At 43.7% G+C, this 24380-nt stretch overlaps 1 protein-coding gene across 25 annotated transcripts in view; it reads left to right on the top strand.

Annotated features, from left to right (window-relative positions):
* Positions 1-24380, top strand: part of RIN2 (Ras and Rab interactor 2) — a 349998-nt gene that overhangs the window by 286531 nt on the left and 39087 nt on the right. For 20 of the 25 annotated variants that reach the window (XM_083832276.1, XM_083832271.1, XM_083832253.1 and 17 more), the window contains one exon: positions 12861-12953. The exons of 1 other annotated variant lie outside the window; for it this stretch is intronic. In XM_083832276.1, coding sequence (XP_083688402.1) covers positions 12861-12953 — 93 coding nt within the window. Of the gene's footprint in view, positions 1-11939; positions 12040-12617; positions 12731-12860; positions 12954-24380 lie in introns of those variants that run through there. 4 more of the 25 variants (XM_083832259.1, XM_083832260.1, XM_083832258.1 and 1 more) reach the window with 2 other exon arrangements.

Genomic DNA, 24380 nt, shown 5'->3' with positions numbered 1-24380 from the left:
TCTTCAGCGTCAAGACCAGTTGTTCTCTGGGTACCCAGCCCCCTGAGCTGGTGGAAGGGGATGGGGAGCAGAACGTGGCCCTCATAATCCATGAGGAAATGGTTGGCGACCTGCTACAGCACTTGGATGTACGCAAGTCAATGGGGCCGGATGGGATCCACCCGAGAGAACTGAGAGAACTGACAAAAGAGCTGGCCAAGCCACTTTCCATCATTTATCAGCAGTCCTGGCTATCGGGGGAGGTCCCAGTCGACTGGCGGCTAGCAAACGTGACGCCCATCTACAAGAAGGGCCGGAGGGTGGACCTGGCACTTGGACTATAGGCCTGTCAGTCTGACTTCGGTGCCGGGGAGGCTCATGGAGCAGATTATCTTGAGTGTCTTCACTCGGCACTTGCAGGGCAACCAGACCATCAGGCCCAGTCAGCATGGGTTTATGAAAGGCAGGTCCTGCTTGATGAACCTGATCTCCTTCTGTGACAAAGTGACACGCTTAGTGGATAAGGGAAAGACTGTGGATGTGGTCTACCTTGACTTCAGTAAGGCTTTTGACACCATTTCCCACAGCATTCTCCTGAAGAAACTGGCTGCTCGTGGCTTGGACTGGCGTACGCTTCATTGGGTTGAAAGTTGGCTGGGTAGCTGGGCCCAAAGAGTAGTGGTGAATGGAGTTAAATCCCGTTGGAGGCTGGTCACTAGTGGTGTCCCCCAGGGCTTAGTATTAGGGCCAGTTCTCTTTACTACCTTTATTGATGATCTGGATGAGGGGATCGAGTGTACCCTCAGTAAGTTTGCAGATGACACCAACTTAGGTGCATGTGTCGATCTGCTCGAGGGAAGGAAGGCTCTGCAGGAGGATCTGGGTAGGCTGGACCGATGGGCTGAGGCCAACTGTATGCAGTTCAACAGGGCCAAGTGCCGGGTCCTGCATCTGGGGCGCAACCTCAAGCAGCGCTACAGGCTGGGAGATGAGTGGCTGGAAAGCTGCCTGGCCGAGAAGGACCTGGGAATACTGGTTGATAGGCAGCTGAATATGAGCCAGCAGTGTGCTCAGGTGGCCAGGAAGGCCAACAGCATCCTGGCCTGTATAAGAAGCAGTGTGGCCAGCAGCTCTAGGGAGGTGATTGTCCCCCTGTACTCGGTTCTGGTGAGGCCACACCTCAAGTACTGTGTTCAGCTTTGGGCCCCTCACTACAGGAAGGACATTGAGGTGCTCAACCATGTCCAGAGAAGGGCAATGAAGCTGGTGAGGGGTCTGGAGAACAAGTCTTATGAGGGAGCTGGGGTTGTTTAGCCTGGAGAAGAGGAGGCTCAGGGGTGACCTTATCACTCTCTATAGGTACCTTAAAGGAGGCTGTAGCGAGGTAGGGGTTGGTCTATTCTTCCACGTGCTCAGTGATAGGACGAGGGGGAATGGGCTAAAGTTGTGCCAGGGGAGGTTTAGGTTGGATATTAGGCAGAACTTCTTTACCGAAAGGGTTGTTAGGCATTGGAATGGGCTGCCTAGGGAAGTGGTTGAGTCACCATCCCTGGAGGTCTTTAAGAGACGTTTAGATGTAGCCCTTAGTGATATGATTTAGTGGAGGACTTGTTAGTGTTAGGTCATAGGTTGGACTAGGTGATCTTGGAGGTCTCTTCCAACCTAAATGATTCTGTGATTCTGTAAAATAGCCTTAAATGTTTATGGTTCTGGAAAAGAGACAAATATCACACAGCAATTTGAAAAATGTTGATATCTATTTTGGCAAGATCTTAAAAATGCAGGTGAAGGGATCCCCTTCCTCCCTTCCATTGTGTGTTTTTTTTTTTTTTAATTTTAAACCATTGGCTGTTTATTTTAGCAGAAAAATCCTATTCATGCTTTTCCTTAGAATCATAGGATCACAGAATGGTTTGGGTTCTGATTCCAACCCCCCTGCCATGGGCAGGGACACCTTCTACTAGACCAGGTTGCTCAAAGCAGGTTCCCTATGTCTTCTAGAGTTTTGCCTGTCTCACAGATACTATGTTTGCATTTAATAAACAACTTCAAGTACTGATTTTCAAAAGCACTCTACGGTGTCCGGACTTGGCTTTCCATGTAACTTACATGCCTGTATTTTTTTTTTCAGACTTAACAGTATGGAAATTTATCGTGTATGTAGGTAATTGTGAGGTGCACAAAAGCAAATTGTAGAAGAAGGTGATGTACAAGGTACTGCTGTCTAATAACAGACTAAGCATACCCAATCACCTAATGCTAGGCCACAGAGCTACTCCAGCAGGTAGTGGTGTTCGAGCTCACCGGACCCAAAGTAGGTCACGCACATGCTCCCCCTCACAAACTGGAGGGATGCCGCCTGTGGCAGCGGTGTGCTCCAAGCTTGGCTTGGTGCTAGTCTGGGAAAGCAGGTGGTATGTAGTTACAGCTTGGCCACAGAAAGCCTCGCACTTGTCAAAGCTTCACAGGATGGGAGGCACCAACGGGTGCTTTTCACAGGCCGAGTCCAGCAGGTGGTTGCCTCGTGCCTGCCTGCCCAGGTGCAGGCGCTGTAGCTGTCTCCCTCTGCTTGTGACTCAGTGCTTTGTCGTGAATTCTGCGTTTCCTCTAGACTTCGGTGCTCTGTTGCAATTCAAGCAGTTACCTTTTCTTGCTTCCTGCAGTAACTGCAGCTCAATGTTAAACACTTCTAAAAGGTTTTAAAACATATTTCTGAATGTCTTTGCTTTAATATTTCCTGCTTCTGGCAGAAATAACAAAGGGAAATTACCAAAATACTTCAAGAAATTTTAATTCTGTGAGATAGTCAGGGTGGGGAATTTGAGATGAATGTGAATCTTCTGAAAGGTTGTCCAGACCTAAGCCAATCATACAAATGTATTCCTCTGACATCTCTACAAGCAAAACAAGACATGAACGCATTGGCATATAATCATTCTCTTATAAGAGACCTGGTAATATTCTTCACCATTAAGCGCTGTGCCAAAGGAAATGACCTTGGTTTTTAATCCTTTTCAGTAATGTGGAAAGTATGCCATGGGAGCAAACAGGAAGAGCCTCTCTAGTGGAAAAGAAGGTTGAGGAAATTTTTTGGAAAGGGTGCAAAGAGAGAGCACTAGCAGCAAACACAGTCCCTTTGATAGTGTGCCACGTCCAACAAAGCTTAAGGGTAGGATTTTCTGAGGATGTGAGTGTTTGCCTAAGTGTACGCTCCTGTTGGAAAGAGTGATGCAGCCTGTTTTTTTCAGTGGGAGTGATCAGGCCAGCTCTGGAGTAGTGTTTGAGTGCTCTCCTTCGAACATTTGACTGCAGCACAGATAAGCAGGTAGAGATCTGTGAGTGGGACAGTAGATCTATCCAAAATCTAAGGGGTCATAAAACCTCTCCTCAGAGTGCCATGCTGAAATTTGTTCAAAGTAGTACCTCCTTGTCCTTTAATGTCTTAAAAGGCTGCCAATGGGCAGGATCTTGAATGAAAGGAAAAAATAAGTCTGTAGGCAAAAAGTTGTTTGGGGGCAGGAGCGATGGCTAGCTGAAACCAGATGTGTAAATATCAGTTTATAAATTTGGCAATGACTGTTTCCTTTTCAGGTTAGTCAGAATAACTTAAGCCCTGGTGCACGGACTGAGTCTCAGCCCCTGCGTATCTGAGCCTGTCTGGATAGTAATTTCTTAAGCAGTTGCTGATATTTAATGGCTTAAAGCATAGTGAGGTGAAGGACTCCTTGGAAAGATGTCTGTGATCTTAACAGCATTGTTACGTTAGCCAGGATGAGGTGCATTGATACTTCGTGATGCAAATACAGGCATTGGAAACAATCAGCCAGGGGAACCGAGAGCAGCCGTGACCTATGATGAATGAGCCAGTCGGCAATGTTGGAAGCAGAAGGGTAACCTTTGCATGGAATGTGTGGGGAGCTGGGGGTTGGACTTTTCTTGCAGATAACTAGTGATAGTACTAGAGGGAATGGCCTCAAGTTGTGCCAGGGGAGGTTTAGGTTGGAAATTCTGAGACATTTCTTCTCAGAAAGAGCAGTCAGGTATTGGAACAGGTTGCCTAGGGAGGTGGTGAATTCACTGTCCCTGGGGGTGTTCAAGGAAAGGTTGGATGTGGTACTTAGGGACGTGGTTTAGTTGGTGACATTGGTGGTTTAGTTGGTGACATTGGTGGTAGGGTGATGGTTGGACCAGATGATCTTGGAGGTCTTTTCTAGCCATTATGATTCTGTGAAGTATGTGGATCCCCTGGTTGGGTCTCAGCTTATCGTTCCTCAGCTGATTTCCCATGCTGTCTGCCTCCCAGAATGCTGCTGGAGCCCAGAGCTCACCAAGCAGAGCAGGCACATCTGGTGTTTGCCGCTTGTCCGTGTTGCGAGCCATAGGACAGTGACCCTAACTGGATGCCTGTGGAACAGTAAGAATAGGATTTACTCTCCCAGGCTCCAGCTGATCTCTATATGAGTAATGTCCGGAGTCAGAAAACATTGAAAGGTTTAGTGATCTTCAGTCCTATCTTCTCTCAGCCCACAGAAATTCAGATCTCAGATTAAAGCTGTAAGTGAAATAAGAGTCTAGGATTTTTTCTTTTTGAAAGATGGAACTATAGTGAAGTCCTTGACTTGGCTGCTTTTCGGTAATTTCTGTTTCATATGTAAACTGTCTGAGTGACTGCCCTGCTACAGATCTTGAACAAAACAGAGCAAAAGGCAAGGCATCCCGGCAGAGGAAGCTTTATTTTGCAATGAAATTGCCCAATGCTGTGAACTGCCTGAGAGGAAGAATTATTGCTGTTGGGGTATACAGTGCCTTGTTCTATCTGTATCAAGAAATGAAACTTAAGAATGAAGGTGCATGATACAGCAACTTAAGGTTAGAAACATAAAATGGTATGTCAGCAGGTGTGAAATAATGGAACCTTATTTTGCAGATTAAAGTATTTGCACGTCATTTAATTCTGCTTTTTTCCTTTAACTACCTCATATATTCTCCTTTCTTCGAGGGGAGAGTTGTAACTTCCTTAGAACAATTTATTGAGGTATGCAACTTCATTGGAGTTGGAGATATTAATTTGAAGGTATTGCACTTTGAATTTTGCAAAATGCATTTTGGGATACAAGTTGGGGAGTGAGAAGCATTGTTCGCTGGTGATCATCTCACTTTTTCAAAAAGGTAGTGGGACCATTGCATATTTCAGCTTCCTCTTTAGTTTTTTGGAGAGTTTTGTTTACTGCAAGTAGTCACGAGCCCTTCTGCCTACATGTATAGTGTATGTCTAACTTTTGTAATATACTTTTAGCTCATTGTGGGCAGAAATGCCGTTGCTCGCTGCCAGCGTACTGGTGACAAGCAGAATCTTTTCAGGGGAGTAGCTCACACAAACTCACGTTCAGGTAGCAGACATAAAAGTAAAAACAGTGCTTGAAACAAAAAGAGGTTGATCAGGGAATGTTTGTTATTTCCATTTTTTCCAACACTTCAACTGAAATGACAAAGTACAAAAATGTGACACTGTGTAAATACTGACTTGTCATTTTTGCTGTATGCACTATTTGTTTTTTACAAGCATAAATAATGTGCTCTTGCACCATCTGAAAAGAGAAATGACTGTAAACCCTTTCTGCAGTCAGAAGAATGACGGAAGTTACACTCCTTTCTGCATAATCCCCTCACTTTTTGCTTGTGGATACAGCTGTGCTAACACAATGCAACATTTGAGTCCAGAGGTCTGCAAAATCCTGGCACCAATGATAGCTTTCAAACTGAGGCTCTTATTTGATAGGTTTTCAAAGCAATACTGTGCTCAGTCGTATCTGTGTGTCCTTGGAAGTAGGCTTTCAGTTAACTCCTCAAAGGAAACACTTTCAAAAGGAAAAGTTCAATTTTGCCAAGAGCCAGATAAGGCCAGAGTAATTAAACAAACCAGAGCTTTGTGGGTAATAAATAAACTCAGCTTTCTGTGGGGAAGTGCAAATGCGTTAGGAGAACAGGAAGACAAAATACTAAATTTGCTGAAAATTTGAGTTTGTGTGTATCTCTTACCATTTTCTTGGGTATGGGATTGTGTTTTAGAAGTATTCTTCCACATTAAAAACCAATCTGTGTACTGTGTGATTCTGTGGAAAAAAAACTATCACAAAATAAAATATACCTGTCCTCCTTGTTCTTGCTTTCAGTTTTACTCAGAAAATAGGTTCACTGAAATTATGCAACTTTTGTCTTGTTTTCTAGAATGTTTTAATATCATATATTTATAAATTGCTGTTATAATTTGATTGCCATGGTAATTTGCCATAGGCTGTCAAGTATGTGTGTCGTAGGGTGTACTTAGCTTCTATGTATTTCTCGTGTGAGACTAGGATCATATTTCTGCTTCTCCACTGAACCCTGGTACTGGCAAAGTGGGCAGCATAGGGACTATATTGACAGCTGTAAATGAGTGTTACTCTTCTGACAGCAGCTGACCTTTGCCAGTTTATACTGAAGTAGGTCTGGATTTATATTTTCTCCATTGTTCCTTGGCTGCAAAATGGTAAAACCTTTTTGGTTTGTTGAAAATAGCTTGAGTGCAACGCTCAATGGTTGCATGGCCTTTACAAACTGAGAACAGAAGAGGACAGCCAGTTTTCATTGGGATAACTTGTGTTTAAAATACAAAAAAAAAGGGGGGGGGTGGAATCCTGCTGATGAATTTAGGGAGGGTGTTTCAGCATCAATTTGGTCCTCAGGGTTTGTTGTCATGGACTTGAATTGGAAAAGTTGGGTCATAATGACCTCCTAAATAATTCAGTTGTTTCCTAGTAAAAATCATTTAAGTCGGAAAAAAAAGTCTCTAATGTATTGCATTGATTTTTATCTCCCCCTGCCATTGCTTATGTCCATGGGCTCGCAGCAGGCACTTCTTTCTCAGGCTGCATCTGTGTTGTGTGACAGATTTGCACAGTGTGCTTCCAAGATGGTATATGCCTGGCAGTGATGCCTTCAGAGGCCACTTGGTAGTCTGAAGGGGATGTGACCAGTCTGCTGCTGTCCACCTTGCTCCAAGGAGCAGCGGCGTGATGTGGGGAGGTGTCTTGGTTTCCAAGTGAGGACCCATTGCTTGCTATTTTATCCCATGCTGCTAGACCAGATAGGACATTGGTTGAGGGAAAGTCTGCAGCTGGCTGTTAGCTTTTGACAGTGGTAGCGTCTTCCAGTGGTGTGGAGAGGCTGTTCTCTTCATAGCAGCTTTTAGGATTAAGGTGATAATAAGAGAAGGAGCATGATGATGGTAACTATAAATGCAATCCAGTAGTTCTAAATACTGAAGGTGGTTGTTCCTCAGTACCATCTCTTTGGTTCTCCCATTGGACAGCACTCCTTGATACGTGAGTTAGACTTAAATGCAAAATGAGTTTTAGTTTAACCAATTTTCCCATTCTGTCCTCTAATAGGTTTAAGTTCAATTAACTACCATAAAATGTCCTAATCAAATGCAATACGGAAAGACATAAAAGGTACAAACTAATACTGAGTGAAATATGAAAAACAATTCGCTTTTTAAACATAAAATGACAAAAAAATCTGAGCATTACATTTATTATGTAGTTGTTTAAATATGAGTAAGACAACACTAAGATTTCAAAGTGGTGCCAAAATTATCATAAAAGCTGTGTTATGTTTTTAAGATACCTTGTTGATGAAAACTTACTTTTTAGGAATGTAATAAAAATCTGAAGCAAGTTTGAAGGGGGGAAAAAAAGTGTCTTACATATATTCTTCTGCTTTCGTTATTGTGAGTAAAATGACTTGGCCATCTATTCTAGGGATGTTGTAAGTTCTGTACTTGTGTGTAGGATATGTCTGTGATGGATCAAGGGATCTGCTCTAACACCTCTAATCTCTGATCCAAGTGCTTCTGATATGTGTGTAAAACAGACATGAGCATGCACATAGCGGGAGGAGTTCTTCCAGGAAGAAATTCATGTTAGATGTTTTGCTGGCATGCTTCTTAAGAGTGGTGGAATAGGAGGAGAGAAAAAGTTGATGGACAGGAGCTGTTTTGATTTGGGAAGGGCACAGGAAGGGCAACAATAGGGAATCAGGTGGAAAGAAACACAAGGAGAGCAAGAAGGTAACCAAAAGAACACTGAAGCACACAGACTGCAGTGTCCCCAGCAGCAACACTGCCTCCCTGAGTGCTGCCCCCATCTCGGCATGCTTTGAACTGCCTATCACACCTTTGGCAATGCTCTGCCTCTCTGCAGCATGGCATCCTTGGGTTGGAGCCATCTCCCTCACCTGATGGCCAGCTGAGCAGCAGCTTTGGGAGCTTCTGACCTGATCAACCAGCGAGAGGAAGGCTGCAGATCTCTCCTCTTCATCAGTGGCATTACCGCAGTATTCCCCCTATTACCAGAGTCTTCCCCCTTTATTCCCTCTGTCAGTGCTTGCAAGCAGGAATTCTCCTTCTCTGTGGGATCATGTTGGGTTGCCCAGAGAATCAAACATGGTGGCTACCAAAGTCAGTGTGGTTACGTAGCCCTCATTCCTTAGGAAACTGAGCTGGGGGAGCAGGTGGGGAATGACAGGCAGCGATTTAAGTTCCCCAGACTCCTTTGTTTTCTGGCTCTGAGGGAGGAATACGGGTTGTCTGTATCTTTGTTGCAGCTTTTAGCTAAAGCAAATGGGATGTTTTGTCCAAGAAAAGCAGAATTAGAATGAGGGGGGAAAAAACAAAACATGAACAAGGTTTCCAGAGGTATGTCTAGGCAGCAGATTAGCTGAAGGGAGGGAAGAAGGATTCTGAGAAGTACGGACAGGTGGTGATCAGAGTTTGGGTGGCTAAGTGTAACAATGCATAAAATGCCAAATAAAATTTCATGAGAGGGAGCCAAGAAGGAGCTGTTTTGACAAGAAGTCAAAAGTCTCTGTTGCATTAAGGTGCCTGAATAGTGCTCTGGCATTCCTATGTAAATGAAAAGCCGGAGGAGAAGGACGCAGGGGAAGGAAGATGAAAGGCAGCATTTATTTCCTTTAAACGTACAGCTTGCACAGGTGTCAGCATCCACGGAGAGGTGTTGTAGACAGCACCACATTTCGGAGGAGTTACCCAAGCATCCTGCTTGCTCCTCTGCTCTGTCCTGCCTTGTCATTGGCACATGTGGGCTTTGACCAGAGTTAGCGGTGCTGTGGGAAGACAGACAGTGCTCCTCGCCAAACAGGCTTGTGCTGCTGTGGGGTAGCCACCTGAGCTTAGGGCCACCGGCAGGAGCCCAGCACCTGCTGCCCTCTCAGAGCAATGAGCTGACAAGACTACTAAGCAGGTGCAGCACCGACAGCTTAAACACGTGCAGAAAGTGCTGCCTTCCAGGCAGCTCAGAGAAAAGTCACACATCGTATGGTGACTTGGCTCCTGCAGCTTGATGGCATTTTCAGATGAGTTTCTGAGCACTCACCCAGGCAATGTCTAAGCAAATCTATTCAGACTCTGCCTTAGTCCTTAAAGCACAGAAGGAGAAAACGCCCATCTCAGGCACATACAGAAGTAGACATGCTTTGCCACTTTTCTCCACCCAGCTTTGCAGTCACAGGAAGGAGATCCCTCCTTTCTGACGGACTCATGGTGCCCAGGCTCAGCAAAGACAGCTTCCAGGCAGTGGTGTGTTGCCCGGGCTGACCTGCAGAAGTGCAAGAGGCAGGACCAAGTGGAAAAATGCAGCCTCTGGATGGTTTGTCCATCCGTAGTTGTTTCTACATCCGCTTCGGATGTGCCCTCTGAGCCCTGGGGCAGGAGGGGGCTGTGGCCACCCTCACTGCGGGCAGCTGTCCACCCGCCTCTGGCCACCCATCCCACTGTTGGGTGTAGCATCTGTTTGCCTGGTGGGGGAACAAAGGGTTGTAATCGGAAGTACTGAAAGCCACCCGACCAGTATTTAGGTTACCTGAAGTAGTTCAAAAGCACTCTGCAGCCAGGAAGATGGTGGTGCGGAGGTGCGTGCTTGCGTGTTACCTTAAGGGGCTGTGTCCAAGCGTGTCCTTCAGAAGGAGCAAACAAACTGCCAGAGTCTGCTCACTGCAACAGAGTGCTTCTCCCAGGGTCTCTGGGTAACCTCTTGGGAAGCTTCCTCCTCCTATCAGTTTCATCAGTGCCTGTAGGAAAGCTGAAACTATTTTGAGAGAAAGGTTGTGATTATCTGACTAGTTGGGAGAGTTAGTGTAATGCAGTGTTATTCTGTGCTCTTATGGCTTTAGCACACTATGTCGTGTGGGTTTAGCCCAATGTACCTTCTGATTTGTGAGGCTGTTGTCTAGCAAAACTGTTGTAATTCAGTTTAGGCTTAGTTTGTTTGCAGTTTTCCCCCTTGTACTCTTGAGGGATGTGGCCAGGCAAATCTATTTATCTGGCTGCAATGCCAGCTCTTGGTGTGGAATCCATTCACTGGCTCTAGAGAGCTGAGAAGGGCAGGGCCTTGAGCACAGCCGAGGCTCAGAGTTACAGTCATAGGGACAGTAACAGTATTACATAGATGTTAACGACTATGGAAGAGTGTAGAGCCTCAGAACCTCAGCAAGCAAAATCAGCAGTGATGTCCTCAAAGGCTTTCTTCTGACCTAGAGACACAGCATTCTCGGAAGGGAAAACTGAGTTTGTGTGCTTGCATTCTTCTGTAGGTTTGAGTTTGGAAACTTCAATCTGTTTTGAAATATCTGTAGAAGTCTTGGCATGGTCTTATTTTGGTAATGAGATTGCACATAGACATCCTTGTGGTAAATTAAAAAAAAAAAAAATCCTGTGAAGGAGACATTGTTTGCAAATGAGTTGATGAACGACTGAGAATAGAGGTGCCAAAACAGATGCATGGTCTTGCTCATAACCCCTTAATGTAACTCATTTGAAATCCACACCCACAGAGCTGATTTTAATGTTGTCATTAAGAGGATAGCATGCACTTAGAAAATCAAATTTTTGTTGTAATTCCTTCCTTTTGGGGTTTCATGGGTCTCACTCTACCTTCAGCCTTTCAGGTGCAAATTTCAGAATTGCAGAATTAATTAAAAGAAAACATAATCATTGTATAATTAAAAACCTCTTGTATGCCAAGCTTCGTGTTGTTTAGAATACCCAATATCAAATCGGAGAAGTCTATGAAATGTCTGGTATTCCCCAGAGTGGAACGACTGTTGTGTACCTGGCTTTCCTTGGCCCTGTTGCTTGTGACAGACAAGGACACAGTTTGTGTCTCAGCTATTTAACAGCACCTGCAGTCCCACCCACTTTGCTGGACTTAAGTCTTCTGTAGGATTGGCTCTATCAAGTTATATAGACAGACTTTTAATAAAGCAACCCAGATGGCAGTGCTTTAGAGCCTCATCAGGAATGTGTTCCTTTAAATACATTGATTTTAAAAGGAAGATCTGGATTTTTTAAATGTTTTTAGCTGATTTTTGTTCTTTCTGGGTCATCCTCTAGCATTTGGCTTTCACAAGAATGCAGTGTTCTGGGTTTTTCTTCTGACCTTTAAAGTCTGCTAACTCTGCCTGGAAAACAGGTTGGCTCCCAACATTCCCAGCATGGCTGCTTGCAAAGGAGACAGTGGTAAAACATAAGCTTTTCTAGTGCTCTTGTGGTCTGACCTCTGGAAAGGGGGGTGCACAGTGTTAAACTTTCTGCTACATATTAAAACCAAGGGTAAATGTTTTTCTCTTGCTTCTACCTCTCACCCTTTTCCAGTGTGTGCGCTTGCCAGGGCTTTCCAATTAAACTCTCTGTCTTTCAAGCTCCTCCTTCCTGCTTGGTCCTGTTCACCTCTGTTGATGCCCTCTCATAATTAGCAGGAGGGGTGTAGGTTTGGTTTTTTACACCCAGAATTCTCTTGCCCAGCTGCTGCTGCTTGCTCATGTTTCATCTGCAGCCATGCCACTGAACTTGTTTTTCACTGCTGCTCCCTGCCAGTTATTTTCATTGATGTTTGTATTGAATCAACAGTCCTACCTTCACCTGTAATGCCTTCTGTATGTAATACTTTCCCCCTGGGTAACTGGAACTTCCAGTGTAACTACTGCCGTGTTGTCAGTGGACAGGTGAGTCGGCTAGTTTGATGCTTGCTGTTAAAAATCCTAGAAGGACTTCTTAGCCGTGGAATTTGGTTTCTGTTTAACTTGACATTTACCTACAAGTTACTGATGTGAATTGGTTGTGACTTGAGAGGAGCTCTGCTAGTCAGCTAGAGATCACCATTGTGATATTTCTCACTATGTGCATACGGGCTGCTTACATGTTGTAATACTCTTCCAGATATTAAACTGTTCATCCAGTTTAGCTTCTTCCTAACTGCATCTTCAATTTCTGGTTTGGACATGACTCTCAGAAGAGTTAATTGCGTTTTAATAACTTCAAGCAGGATTTTTTTTTTTTTGGGATGGGGGGGATGGGGTATTTTTCTACCTTATGATAATGTGTTTTTTCCCCTGCGGGTGATTTTTTTTTTCCTTTTCTCCCTCTCAGCCAGCCCCACTAATACTATGATATTTCAGAGTGGATTGTAGTGACATCTAACATTTTGTTATATTTGTACTTCAGGCTAAGGTCAAGCAAACAAACAAAGCAATTGTTACATTTTAGCATTCTTTTCTAATGAGCACATTAAACATCATCCTAGATCTACAGGATCAGCTGTGAAGAGATGGGAGAAACGTGAAACTTCAAGTAGTACTGTCTTTTTGAAGCAATTTATTGAAAAAGAAGAGACTAAAAGGACATGTAATGGCATTGGTACGGAATAAATGGCACCATGTTGTTGACAGAAAGGGTTTTGGCAGAAGGCTTGTTGTTACTGTTTCTGTGGCTTACAAAGGAATTTCCTACAGACTGGACTGACCATTAAAAATGTCTCTGCTTTTAGGAGTTCAAGGCATTCAGTGGAGTCTTCCCAGGGACGATGTCGTCTTTGACGATGAAAGCTCATTGTTTGGACAAAAGGGGAAGTTTCTTTAAGGTAAATACGATATTTCATTTATTCCGATAGGAAGAGATGCATTTGCTTGGAAGCACTAGGTTGCATATTTTCTAGGTTGCAGTGAAGTCTTTTTTTTTCTTTGACAAAAGAAACAACACGAACACCCCTTTCCTGAGAAAACTTGCCTTAGTTTACATTATTATTCACTGTCTGAGTTTTGTAACTTAATAGACCAATACAAAACAAAAAGTGCATGGTTTTAAGTGAAACTACTGTTGCAGAATGTGCAGTACAATCTGTGGTATGTAGAAAGCCTTTTCTATAAAATTAGAAGCATTCTTTGAGGATCTCCTCTTACAAGTATTAGTTGTAGTTGAATTACCACCCATTTATTTCATGTGTATGTTTTCCTGTACACTGAATAGAGTATTTGGTGTAAAACAGCTTGTGGCATTCTTTGCCAATGAACTTAAGCTTTATTATATGCAGGCATAACATTGTTAGAGCTTTCATGAATTGGATTTGTGTAGTTTGAAGTTACAATATGGGTTTATGATTTCCATTATTGGATTGAAAATTAGTTTCATAGCCTATTTTAAGAAAAAACTTGTGGAGCTCCTCATGTGTGTAATCTGAACAATCACAAAAATACTACCTTCACATTCTCAATGTGTTTTTCAGTCATTTTTGCGTTGTGTTTTGTTTTTTTTTAAAGCCTAAGTGCATCTTGTTTGAAACAAACAAGAAGCTGGTGCTTAGCTCACCACAGTGTTCTGAAAAATCCAACAACATGTGCATCTTTGTCTTCAGGTGCCTATGTACTTTAGAGGAATCTAATCCTTTCTCTCAAGAGGAAGCCCAGCTTTTCCTTTATGATGCAGGCAATGAGAGTTAGTTGTTCTGTTCTGGCTTTTGATATTGTATCAATAGAGAGAAAACAGAAATAATGGTATTGAGTCTTTTGATGTTGTGGGTGCTGTTTTGAGATGTCATGTGGCTTACAACACACTTATTACAACATATTCCAGTGAGAAGTAAGTTTCAGGTGAGAGACCTTCTGTCTTCCCCCGATTCCTTTCCATCACAGAATAGAGCTAAAGCCTGGGAATGTGTGAAATGTGCCAGGAAGAAAAGGATGCAACATATATGCTCCTTTCTCAGTGTCCTTGGGAAGCACCTGGGAGTACAGGCATGGATAGAGCCCTCAGCTGAAGCAGCTTCTTTCCTTCAGATACTCCCTGGCACCTCACTGCAGCTGGAAAATAGGACAGTGAGGAAGGAAGGATGTACTTCGGGTTGGCTGCCTGCAGCCATTAGGTTCTGTTTGTCCTCTGTGGTCCTCTTTGCTTCTTGCGTAGTTACAAATGAGTTGTATCTCTGGGAACTTCTGTCAGGGATTAAGTGTGGTGACTTCTCTTGCTTTTTCCCAGTGCTCCCTGTGGAGTTAACCTGTGTAATTGGCCCCACGTTTGCTCAGCTGTGGGAGTGTAGCTCAGGCATGAACAATCACAGTGCAAAAGTAAACACTGTCTCACTGTGGCCTTGTTCAGCCTCATGCTCTCTGTGAGGTTTTTTGAGGTCTTGGGGGGATCATCAGTCGAGGGCTTTCTGTGCTGTGGTGAGCTAATTGTTTTATAGGGGAATGAGGGAACACGTTTTAGTCCTTTTATGCAGCAAGGTGGAGAGACCTTGGAGAGCTGTCAGCTTTTAAGTCTGCATCTCCGCTACAAAAAGCAGAGGTGGAGTAGGAGTTGCCAGTGTGGTTTTCAATGCACCACTGAATCCCATTTGTTTTATTTATGTATAATGCAGGAGGTGTGGAGGCAGTGCTGGAGTTAATTGCAGAGATGGCTGCAGTTAACATTTTCTTCTAGAGAAAAGGATTAGGTGATCTGAAGTGTAGTTAACAAAACCTTCATGTACCCTGTGGGTGCAGCTGCAAACACCATATGCTCCAAGAGAGCAGGACAGGGAAAATGTTGTCCAAACAACACCACTATACTGAAAGCATGTTCACCCATCAATCCATGGTGTCCTGCTGCTGGCTAGGAAGATATGCGTGTTTTTCTGATGTGAGGAAACAGAGTAAGGTGTCGCATAGACCAGCTTGGGGTCAGGGTTAGATACAGCAAAGCTGAACTTGTCTGTTCTGCAATAGAATTTTGCTGTTTGCATAATGCCAGGGTCACAGTTGCTGCCTTACTGAGCAAAGGTTTGCTCTTAGCTTTTTGATAGAGCAAAAATCAGCAGGTGCTTCTGAGCACTGAATTAACTTATCTCAGTTATTTCCTGTAGAATATCTGTGCCTGCTGTAGCTTCTTCCTGTGAAAGATGCAGCCATCTCAGCTTGTATTAAAGCATACTGCTTTTCTTCTAGTATTGCAGCAAATGTGATTGAACAGCCAAAGCTTTAAGTATTGGCAAGTGGCCGCCAATTCACTGACTGTTCGTAGCTTCTACGGCCTCTTGTTCCCAGTGCACTGCGCTCCCCTCACAGTCATGTGCCGCATGTTTCAGATGTTTCCTGGGTTCCTCTGAGATGAATGTGTTTTATTTTACTGCTTGCATTGGACCCTAATGGTTGGGGGCAGTTCTAGCAAACAGGATGGAAATAAATAAATAAAAATAAATTCACAATAGGCTATAGGCACGGGGGAACCACATGGTTGTGGTGGCTGGTGCCATTAGCCCACAGAGCTTCAATGATCACCAGTGCAGTGTGCAGGACTGGTTTCTATGTCAGCAGCTTCATAGTGCTGTTGTACTACCACAGACACATAGAAATGTTTGTTTTGTGTCTTCTGTGCTTTCTTTATCTTAAGGCAATCTTACGAGGCCAATCTCTAACAAGCCAGTGATCAGCACTGCAGTGACAGCATATTTTGCTCTTTGGCTCACTCAGGGCTTCGTGTGGTCAGCAAGAGTCAGGATTCATCTGGGGACAGGAACTACTTCTTGGTTTTGTTGAGTGAATTCTCAGTGAATGGTTGTATTTTCATCACAAGAAATGGTCTCAGCTAGGAGGAATATTTCTAGGTTGTCACTTAGGTGTGTGCTCAAGGAATAATGTCAGTAGGACTGTAAGCAAATCCTCAAATAGCTTTTTGCAGTGCATTGATACCTCCTTGTGTAATTAACTCTTGGGGAGAAAATGGACACTGAAGTAGGTATTTTGTGTACCTTCTGTTTGTAATGCCATGGATGCAGTTACTCTGATTGGGAAAGCAGTATGCCTGATCAACTTGAAGATACTAGACTGTTTTAAGGCTATGATAAGCAATGTCAATTGAGAAACTAAGGTTGGACTAAACTGTGCTAAGTACAGGCTGGCAAGACAGTGGCCTGATGAACAGCAAGAATAAAAGCTGCTGCAAAGCTACCTTTTCAGATCTCTCATCATCCCTGGGAACTTGCTTTGTTTGACCAAAAAATCCTAAATTTATTATAGAATCACAGAATGGTTTGAGTTAGAAGGGACTTTAAAGATCATCTAATTCCAACCCCCCACCATGGGCAGGGACACCTCCCACCAGACCAGGTTGCTCAAAGCCCCATCCAACCTGGCCTTAAATGCTTCCAGGGATGGGGCATCCACAGCTTCTCTGGGCAGCCTGTTCCAGTGCCTCACCACTCTCACAGTAAAGAATTTCTTCCTTATATGTAATCTAAATCCACCCTCTTTTAGTTTAAAGCCATTATCCTTTGTCCAGGCCCTACACTCCCTGACTAAGAGTCCCTCCCCAGCTCTCCTGCAGCCCTCTTTAGGCACTGGCAGGCCGCTGTAAGGTCTGCCTGGAGCCTTCTCCTCTCCAGGCTGAACAACCCCAACTCCCTCAGCCTGGCTTCAAAACAGAGGTGCTCCAGCCCCTTCATCATCTTTGTGGCCTTCCTCTGGACTCCTTCTAATAGGTTCACATCCTTCTTGTGCTGGGGCCCCAGGGCTGAACGCAGGGCTCCAAGGGGCGTCTCACAAGAGCAGAGCAGAGGGGGACAATCCCCTCCCTTGCCCTGCTGCCACGCTGCTTTTGGTGCAGCCCAGGGTATGGGTGCCTTTCTGGGCTGCAAGCACACATTGCTGGCTCATGTTGCACTTCTCATCAACCAACACCCCCAGGTCTTTCAGGTCTTTCTTCTCAGGGCTGCTCTTGATCCATTTTCCACCCAGGCTGTATTTGTGCTTGAAACCTCTGATGTCAAATTGGAAACTGCAGGCAATCAGTGTATCCATCGCCTGTGCATTGTACACATCATGTACGTTTGTGCACTTGTACAAGTAGATTACCTTTATCCTTTCCCTCTCCTGCATTTATAAAATTATTAGAACAGCTAATTTTGAGTAGCGATTTTTGAGTTTAATTTAATTTGCCCTGTATTGCTGTGTTTAGGAGACCTGCTGGTTAAGATACGGCTTTTACCCAATCTGCCCTCTACTCACAATGCTCTCCCAGGTGCCCGGATTGCATAGTGTACTTCCACACATGGCTCTCGTGTTGCACCTGTTCATTTACAGTTGCCAAAAAAAAACACTTTAGCATGCTGGCATACAGTTTCTCAGGACACTTAAATCCTCAAAAAGAGTATCTTACTGTTCTCAGTAACTTTTATGAGAAAGGTTATTGGCAGCTACCAGTAGGCAACTCCACCTTTCCTTTTCTGTTTGGTTCTTAAATAGTTCCCATTGCTGTAGCTTCTAACCATCTCTTACTTTTTTCGCATTCGTTCTCCCAGCTGTTACTACACCAGGAAAACAGTACTGTCCCCACCTTACGAAGAGTGAAGGTCTGTGTGCCTTATAGGGTAAATTCTTCCAAGTCGTTATTCCTAGTACTCACAATTGATGAAGGCTCAGCCAGCAAACCGGAAAAGGGAAGCCAAGATGGAGTTAGGCTGGATAATTCGGGGCCTGGAAAGCTTGCCAGTGGCTACAGAGGGAGCCTGTGGTAAAACAAGGAACAGAATATGTGCCTCTGACAAACATCCTTTTTACTGAATCAACCTTCTCATCAAAATATTGAGTTGCAAGCAGTACTGAACTGGTATCAGAAACTTTACACCACTGAATTCTGTACCAAAATCAAGTATCAGTTAAAACTTCGTTGCTTACAGATGAATGAGACACTGAATAGTGTTAGTGGTCTCAGAAATCCATAGCTCACTGTGCAAAATAACCAGCAATTGCAGCCGCATAGCAAAATATCTAATTGTGTACATGTAGAGACGAGCCCAGAAATAGCATTCCCGTTTTGGTTCATCTCTAGCACTTCACCATCTCATCACATAGAGTGCTTTTTGAGGGTTGCTACGCTCTGCTCATCAAAACAGGAAGGAAAAGATGAAATGCTAAAGAGGACTCAGGTCTCCAGGTCTCCAACAAGAATGAAAAATGAGATGCTGGATAAGTGCTGGGGCTCATTTGTCCTTTCTGATGATGATCCTTGTTGTCTTTAGCCTGTATTCCCTTGCCAGATTAGAAATGCTGATCTTACACTTTCCTTGTTAGCTGTTGTAAGCATAGAGCTTGGAAACATTCTACAGTGGTCACCTTGGTTGACTCTCTTAATGTGCTCTAAGAAAAATTGCAGTTTCATTAATGCTTTTACAAGATTATTTATGTTTCAATACCGAAGACAGGAGTTTGCCACAAAGTGGTGGTTTCTGCTTTCAGTTGAGAAACTCTTAAAAGAGCTGAATGAGTAAAGCAACCTGTAGCTATGCTGAGCTCCTGAGTGAGGCCCTGCCCTGTCTCTGTCCTGTACTTCCCACTGCACAACAACGATGTGTGTAGACAGAGTAGCTTCATAAAGGTGCCTGTAGCACCTCGAGAGCTCATTGCTTCTCATGAACATGTTAGAGAGCAGCTCGGAGGTTGCTCTGATTTTTGCTGCTTATGTCACATTCTGAAAGATGTAGAATTGAGATGCATGTGTTCAGTGACAGAACACTGGAGAGCTGTGGATAATTATGTTTGCGGTCTGTGTATAGGAGTTACGTTGTCACCCCTGCCAGTTTCTAAAGCTGGCACCAGTCTTATTGAAGGAGGCATCAGTTGACAATAAACATGGCCTGATGCATTATGAAAGGAAACGTAGTTTAAGATGTTTGCATTTCGTTATTCATGGATTTTAAGAATGTAAACAGTTAGTACATGGGTATTTGTGGCAATCTGATGTTAAGGGTAGGTTTGGTTAGGGAATATCATGCTGGGCTGCTCTGTGAATTCATGCTGTCTGAGTCATAATAATTATTTGGGTTTACAGTAGTGGTTTTGTTGTTTCTTTTCAACTTACATAACAGTGTTTTGTCAGAAATAAACCAAAAAGAGAAAACATTAGATACAAAAGTGGCTAGTTATTGTTACACAAGTTATTTTTAATTTTGTTTCTGTTTTACTTTTAACTACCTTACCACCTGAGATGATGTCATCCTTCCAGATAGGTTTCCATTTATAAAGCCGCTTGTTTCTGTAGCAAAGCAAGGTGATGCTTATTTCATGTTTCTGAAGGAATCAGTCACAGGCAGATTTTTAAGACTTACGTGTTATAAATGAAGATACAACTCAATCTGAATTTAGTAATATTTATAAAAGGCAAGTAAACAGCGCTGGGTGCACGGGGAGTCTACGCTCTACCAACATGCACACACAACTGTCGAACTTTCTAAATATATAGAACATTACTTTTACATCATAAGAAACCCGAGTACGCCTATACATATGTACAATCAGAAAAGGTATCAATTGAAACATAAACATGGCAAAGTTTTCCGAATTCTGGCAAGCGTTTAACAAACAATCCTTTAAGTCTATTACTATTAATGTCCATGACTGGGGGAGCATAGTTGGAGTTGGTAATCCTGGTTGAAGAGCTCCCATATCTTCATTAATTTTTCTCAGATCATGTAACAGTCTCAATTTTCCATTCCTTTTCTTGATTACAAACACCGGAGAATTCCAGGGCTAGTCGTGGGAACAATGTCTCGCTTTAAGTTGTTAAGCAACTCGGCCTTTGGGCCTTATGTATCCTATTCCTCCCGGATCGAAGGGAAACAGACCCGGCTCCTTTTCAGGGCCTGTCGGGCCTGGATCAAAAGGAACATCCGGGTCACCAGGGGGCGTAACAGCAAAGGCCTGCGATGGCGGTAGCGGCGGGGGGGGGGGCTATGGTGTAGCAGAAGGATCGGTGGACGAGCCCGCAGCTCCCTCACTATCTCGCAAACCATACGTTTCTGATTGTGGTCACACATGTCTCTTTAAGGCCTCAGAGATTGCTCGCCAGGTGCCGAGCAATCCCACCGCAACGTTGTCGTTTTTAGTAGCAGAGTCCCACACCTTGACCTCAGTTTGGTGCCATGTTTCAGGATCATAAACTGTCTGAATAAGCTGTAAGGTTACCAGGACAGTCTTTGTTTCTAAGGACGTATGATTCCCCATAATGCACAACTGCTTACCTTCGGCCAGCGAGGGGCAGTTGTGTGCGCGGGTCCGCTTCTCAGCTTGAGCTTCCTTCCAGCTCCGATATGCCTATTTCCAGCGACTTTCTATACGAGCTTCTTAGAATGGTTTGCCGAGTTTGGCTGAACCCTTCTTCATTAGGCGATCAATGTCCCTGTTCCTGTCCTGGTCCCTGTTCTGTTAGCCTGTTCCTGTTGTTCATGTCCCTGTTCCTGTTTTCTTCAGGTCCCTGTTTGGGTGCCATTTGTGGCGTAATGACCACACGGACACCAGGGTTCTTTTAGGATCAGTAACTGCTACTACTTCATTGACGACAGAACTTCATCATATCGTGTTGCATCCCATGTTGAGTACAGGCTCCCTTCTTATACTATTCGCCCCACAGCAGTCCTTTTCCACTAACTCTTCATTGGTCAAACAACTTTGCCCGGCAACCAGCAAACTCCCAGCAACTTCCATGCCTTAACGGTGGGAGAACAAGCAACCCGAGACGGCATGGCGTCTCCTGAATCACCTTTTTTTGTTCCCTCTAAACTCTTTACATTCCTGATGTTAAGGAATCGTTAAGAGTCTGATGTTGTCACCAACCATGGGGCTTGTTGACCCCCATGACCACCCTCCCACATCTCCCCCTTCCTTATTAATATCAACCATCTTCTTGACACGAATTATTACTCTATATATCACATAGGTCTTATCTATGTTGTTTTACACTGACAGGGGACTCTAACGTATTTCTGCCTGCTTCAGTCATGTTTCATTGCCTCTTATGGTCTTGATTTCAAGTCTGTTGAAACCAGTGGGTGAGTTTTCCCATTATTTTCAGCAAAATAGGCATCACACAATTTATGAACAGAGATCTGTTTAAAGAATTCAGTCTGAGCCTTCTACTAAAACGAAGGCAGCAGAAATGCCTGTTTTCTAATACTATTACACACCCAGGATCCTTCCTGCATTTTGTAGAAATGTGTAATTAAAAGCTCATCTTGTATAATGCAAGTCATGCAAACGTCACATACATTTTATAATGACCAGCAGCTTTGTTGATCCTAAATACTCCAGAAATGATGTCATACATTCATGAGTGGACTTTACAGCATTTGATGGGAAATACTTGTCAGGTGCTGGTACATCAGTTAATTGCAAGAATACCCCAAATGATGCAACTGCAAAAGATGGTTACTCTTCTCCTGATTAAAAACACTTTTTAATGAGAAATGATTTAAGGAAACATTGAGTGTCATTTGCAGAAAATATTGGCTGTTTATATAATATATTTAGGAACAAAAAATTAATTTTTCAGTTCAAGTGTGGTACCTGCTGGTTGCTGATGAGTCACTTTGATTGCAGTGTCCCATGTTCTAGGAGACCATAGATCAGGTTCAGGCTTGATGAGGTTTGATCTCAGCACTTCAGCTTGTCTCCTTCTCCAGGATGCACTCCCTTCTGTCATGAGCAATACATGGTGTACACAGAAATAGAGCCTGTGGAAGAAGGCATGAGCATAAGACTGCTTGAAGCATGCTGTTTAAAGAGCTCTTTAAAAAAAAAAAAAGGTAAAATAAAATTTAAAAAAATCACTAGAGACAGAAAAATTCCTTTGGGGAAAGTGGCTTCTGATGAGTTCTCTTTAAGGCAGACATGCAAATTAAAACGCATCAAGAAAACAGTATGTTCAAGATACAGAGAAAATTCAAGATGTCTGCAATGCTTGTTTTTTTGCTGTTCAGATTTGTTGTTACAAGTTACAACTCCAAAAAAACATTTATTTTCAGTAACTTAAATCTTAAACAAGTACTTTTTCCAGACAAAAAAAATATTAATAAGGCAGTTAGCAAAGCATTGCAAACATGCAAAAACAACTACAAATAACTTGCAAAGATGAAGTGTATATTGGTAAGCATCAGAATAATAGGAACAAGTGAATTAAAGAACTAACCAAACAACGGCAGTGTTATGCAGTATTTAAACTCTGCCTTTGCATTATGGATGAGTTCTGTCTTCTGGGGTCAAACTGATAGATGAAATGTTTCTGTGAAGTGTCGGCCTTACTTTTTGTGTTATCATGCTGTTAGTACAGGTTAGGTTAGAATTCTTTTCCAGAGGCCCCAAAGAAGTTTGGTTTTTTGGGAGAGGGAGTTATTTCAAGAGATTTTTTTTTCAACTCCGATTGAGGATTGTTAGTACAACTAAGCAGTTAACAGCTAGTTAACACAGCAAGGCAAGTGTTGAGGTGGTGGCTGAAAACCCATGGATGTTTCTGTGCATCGTTCCTCCTGCTGTATGCTTCAAGGGAAAAATGCTGAAAAAATTTTCTGTTTTGTGAGCTCTTGGTGTAGGAGCCACTTGCTCTGTTCCGATTTGTCAGAGAACAGTGCCTATTTGCTGCTGTGATGTTTTTTTGTGGCTACTGCTGGTCTTGTGGGTGTAAAAAGTTAGGAAGCCTCCTCTTTGAGGAAGAGCTACCTCCGATCGATCCTGCCCTCCTTTATGTCATGCACCAGCAGCTGGTTTGTGGGGAATAGCAGCTCTGTGCAGTTGCCAGCATAGGAAGTTTTGTGGGGAAAGAAGTCTGGGCTGTGGTGCTGAAAGCCTGCAATTTGAAAGCTAGTGGGACAGAGGGGTACTCCACTTTGCTTACCATTTCCCTCTCCTGTGTTTGAAGCTGAAGTATGTGTTGCCCATGCTACTTATCGCCATGCCTGGCGCTTCCATGCCTCCAAGGAGCTGCCACCCACTCCGTGCCATCTTTGCACTTTCTGTGGGCTGTTGGGTACAGGTGGTTGCTCCCATGGAGAGGTGTGTGATCGGGGCCAGGTGGGCCTGGCCTGTCAGCTGCTGTCCATGGCTGTTCCTGAGGCATCTGAGCTCCCTGCCTTTCCATGTCTGCAGATCCAGAGAAGACATGGGGAGGATGGTGGAGCATGACTACCCCCTGTGATTCCGGATCAGCTTCTCTCCACAGATGGCTGACTTCTTTGAAGAAGCCAGGGGGTTGCCATGCACTCTGCCGGGGTTTTAAGTAAACAATTGAAATCTGAAGTCAGACCATATTGAAAGAAACCCATCTGTTGCAAGGTAAAACTGTCATAATCCCTTTGGGCGATTTGGTGATGATGATAATCCTTTGAAAATGAACAGCTGGTCAATCCTAGCTTGATTATTCTAAGACTGACCTTCTTTAAGACATTGGTGTAATCAGCCTTGGGTTCTGACAGGCTCCATACAGTGCAAGGAGCTGGGGGCAACTGCCCTGGTTTCACACCCTCCTAAGGTCCTTCATGATTCCCTAGTCAGGCTCTGCCACAGGGATCAGAGTCACACTGCTAATTCAGCAAAGTCTGTTCTTCAACCTTATTCAAGGCTGCATGTTGCAGAAGCTCATACCTACAGCTGGTCTGTTCCATTAACATCAAATCCTCAAGTAGCATTCAGTAATACAGTGAGATTCGTAGTGGTTGACATCATGACTTCGTGTTTTAAAGGCCGAATACAGCTTCTGATCTTTCTGAATCAGTTGCCATCTAGAACAAGACCTGGGGCTCTGACTTGTGTTGTGTGCTGGTAGCCAGCCAGAGGCACCTTCCTTCCAGGGTGACTCCTGACAAGCCGTACCAGGAAGCCCTAACTTACTTATTTAGAGGTAGCTACATTGCTCATATTCACAACTGCTTGTGATTGAAAAACTTCACTCTCTCATAGTGTGAATATGAAGTGTCTTCAGGAAATGCCATGATTTAAAATCTGAGGCTTGCTTCATTCATTAGAAAATTTTTAGCTGTTATTGCGGGAAGAATGTTCTTGACATGGTTGCCTTCGTGACTCCACAGCCAGCCTTAAAGCTTTTGTGGCTGCTTGGTAGAAAGGAGAGTAGGCTATAATCTCATCAGTTTGAATAGTAACATAACTGTCAGTTGTGTTCAGGTACAATTTGGGGGATATTTTAGCAACAACAGAAAATTGCTGCACTAAGTGCTTCATGCTGTCTTATTGCAGCAGGTGTGAGGTCAGGAGAA

The sequence above is a fragment of the Anser anser genome (genome assembly GCF_964211835.1).
Source record: "Anser anser genome assembly, chromosome: 3".
Taxonomy (NCBI): Eukaryota; Metazoa; Chordata; class Aves; order Anseriformes; family Anatidae; genus Anser; species Anser anser.
This window is presented reverse-complemented; position numbering and strand designations above follow the sequence as displayed.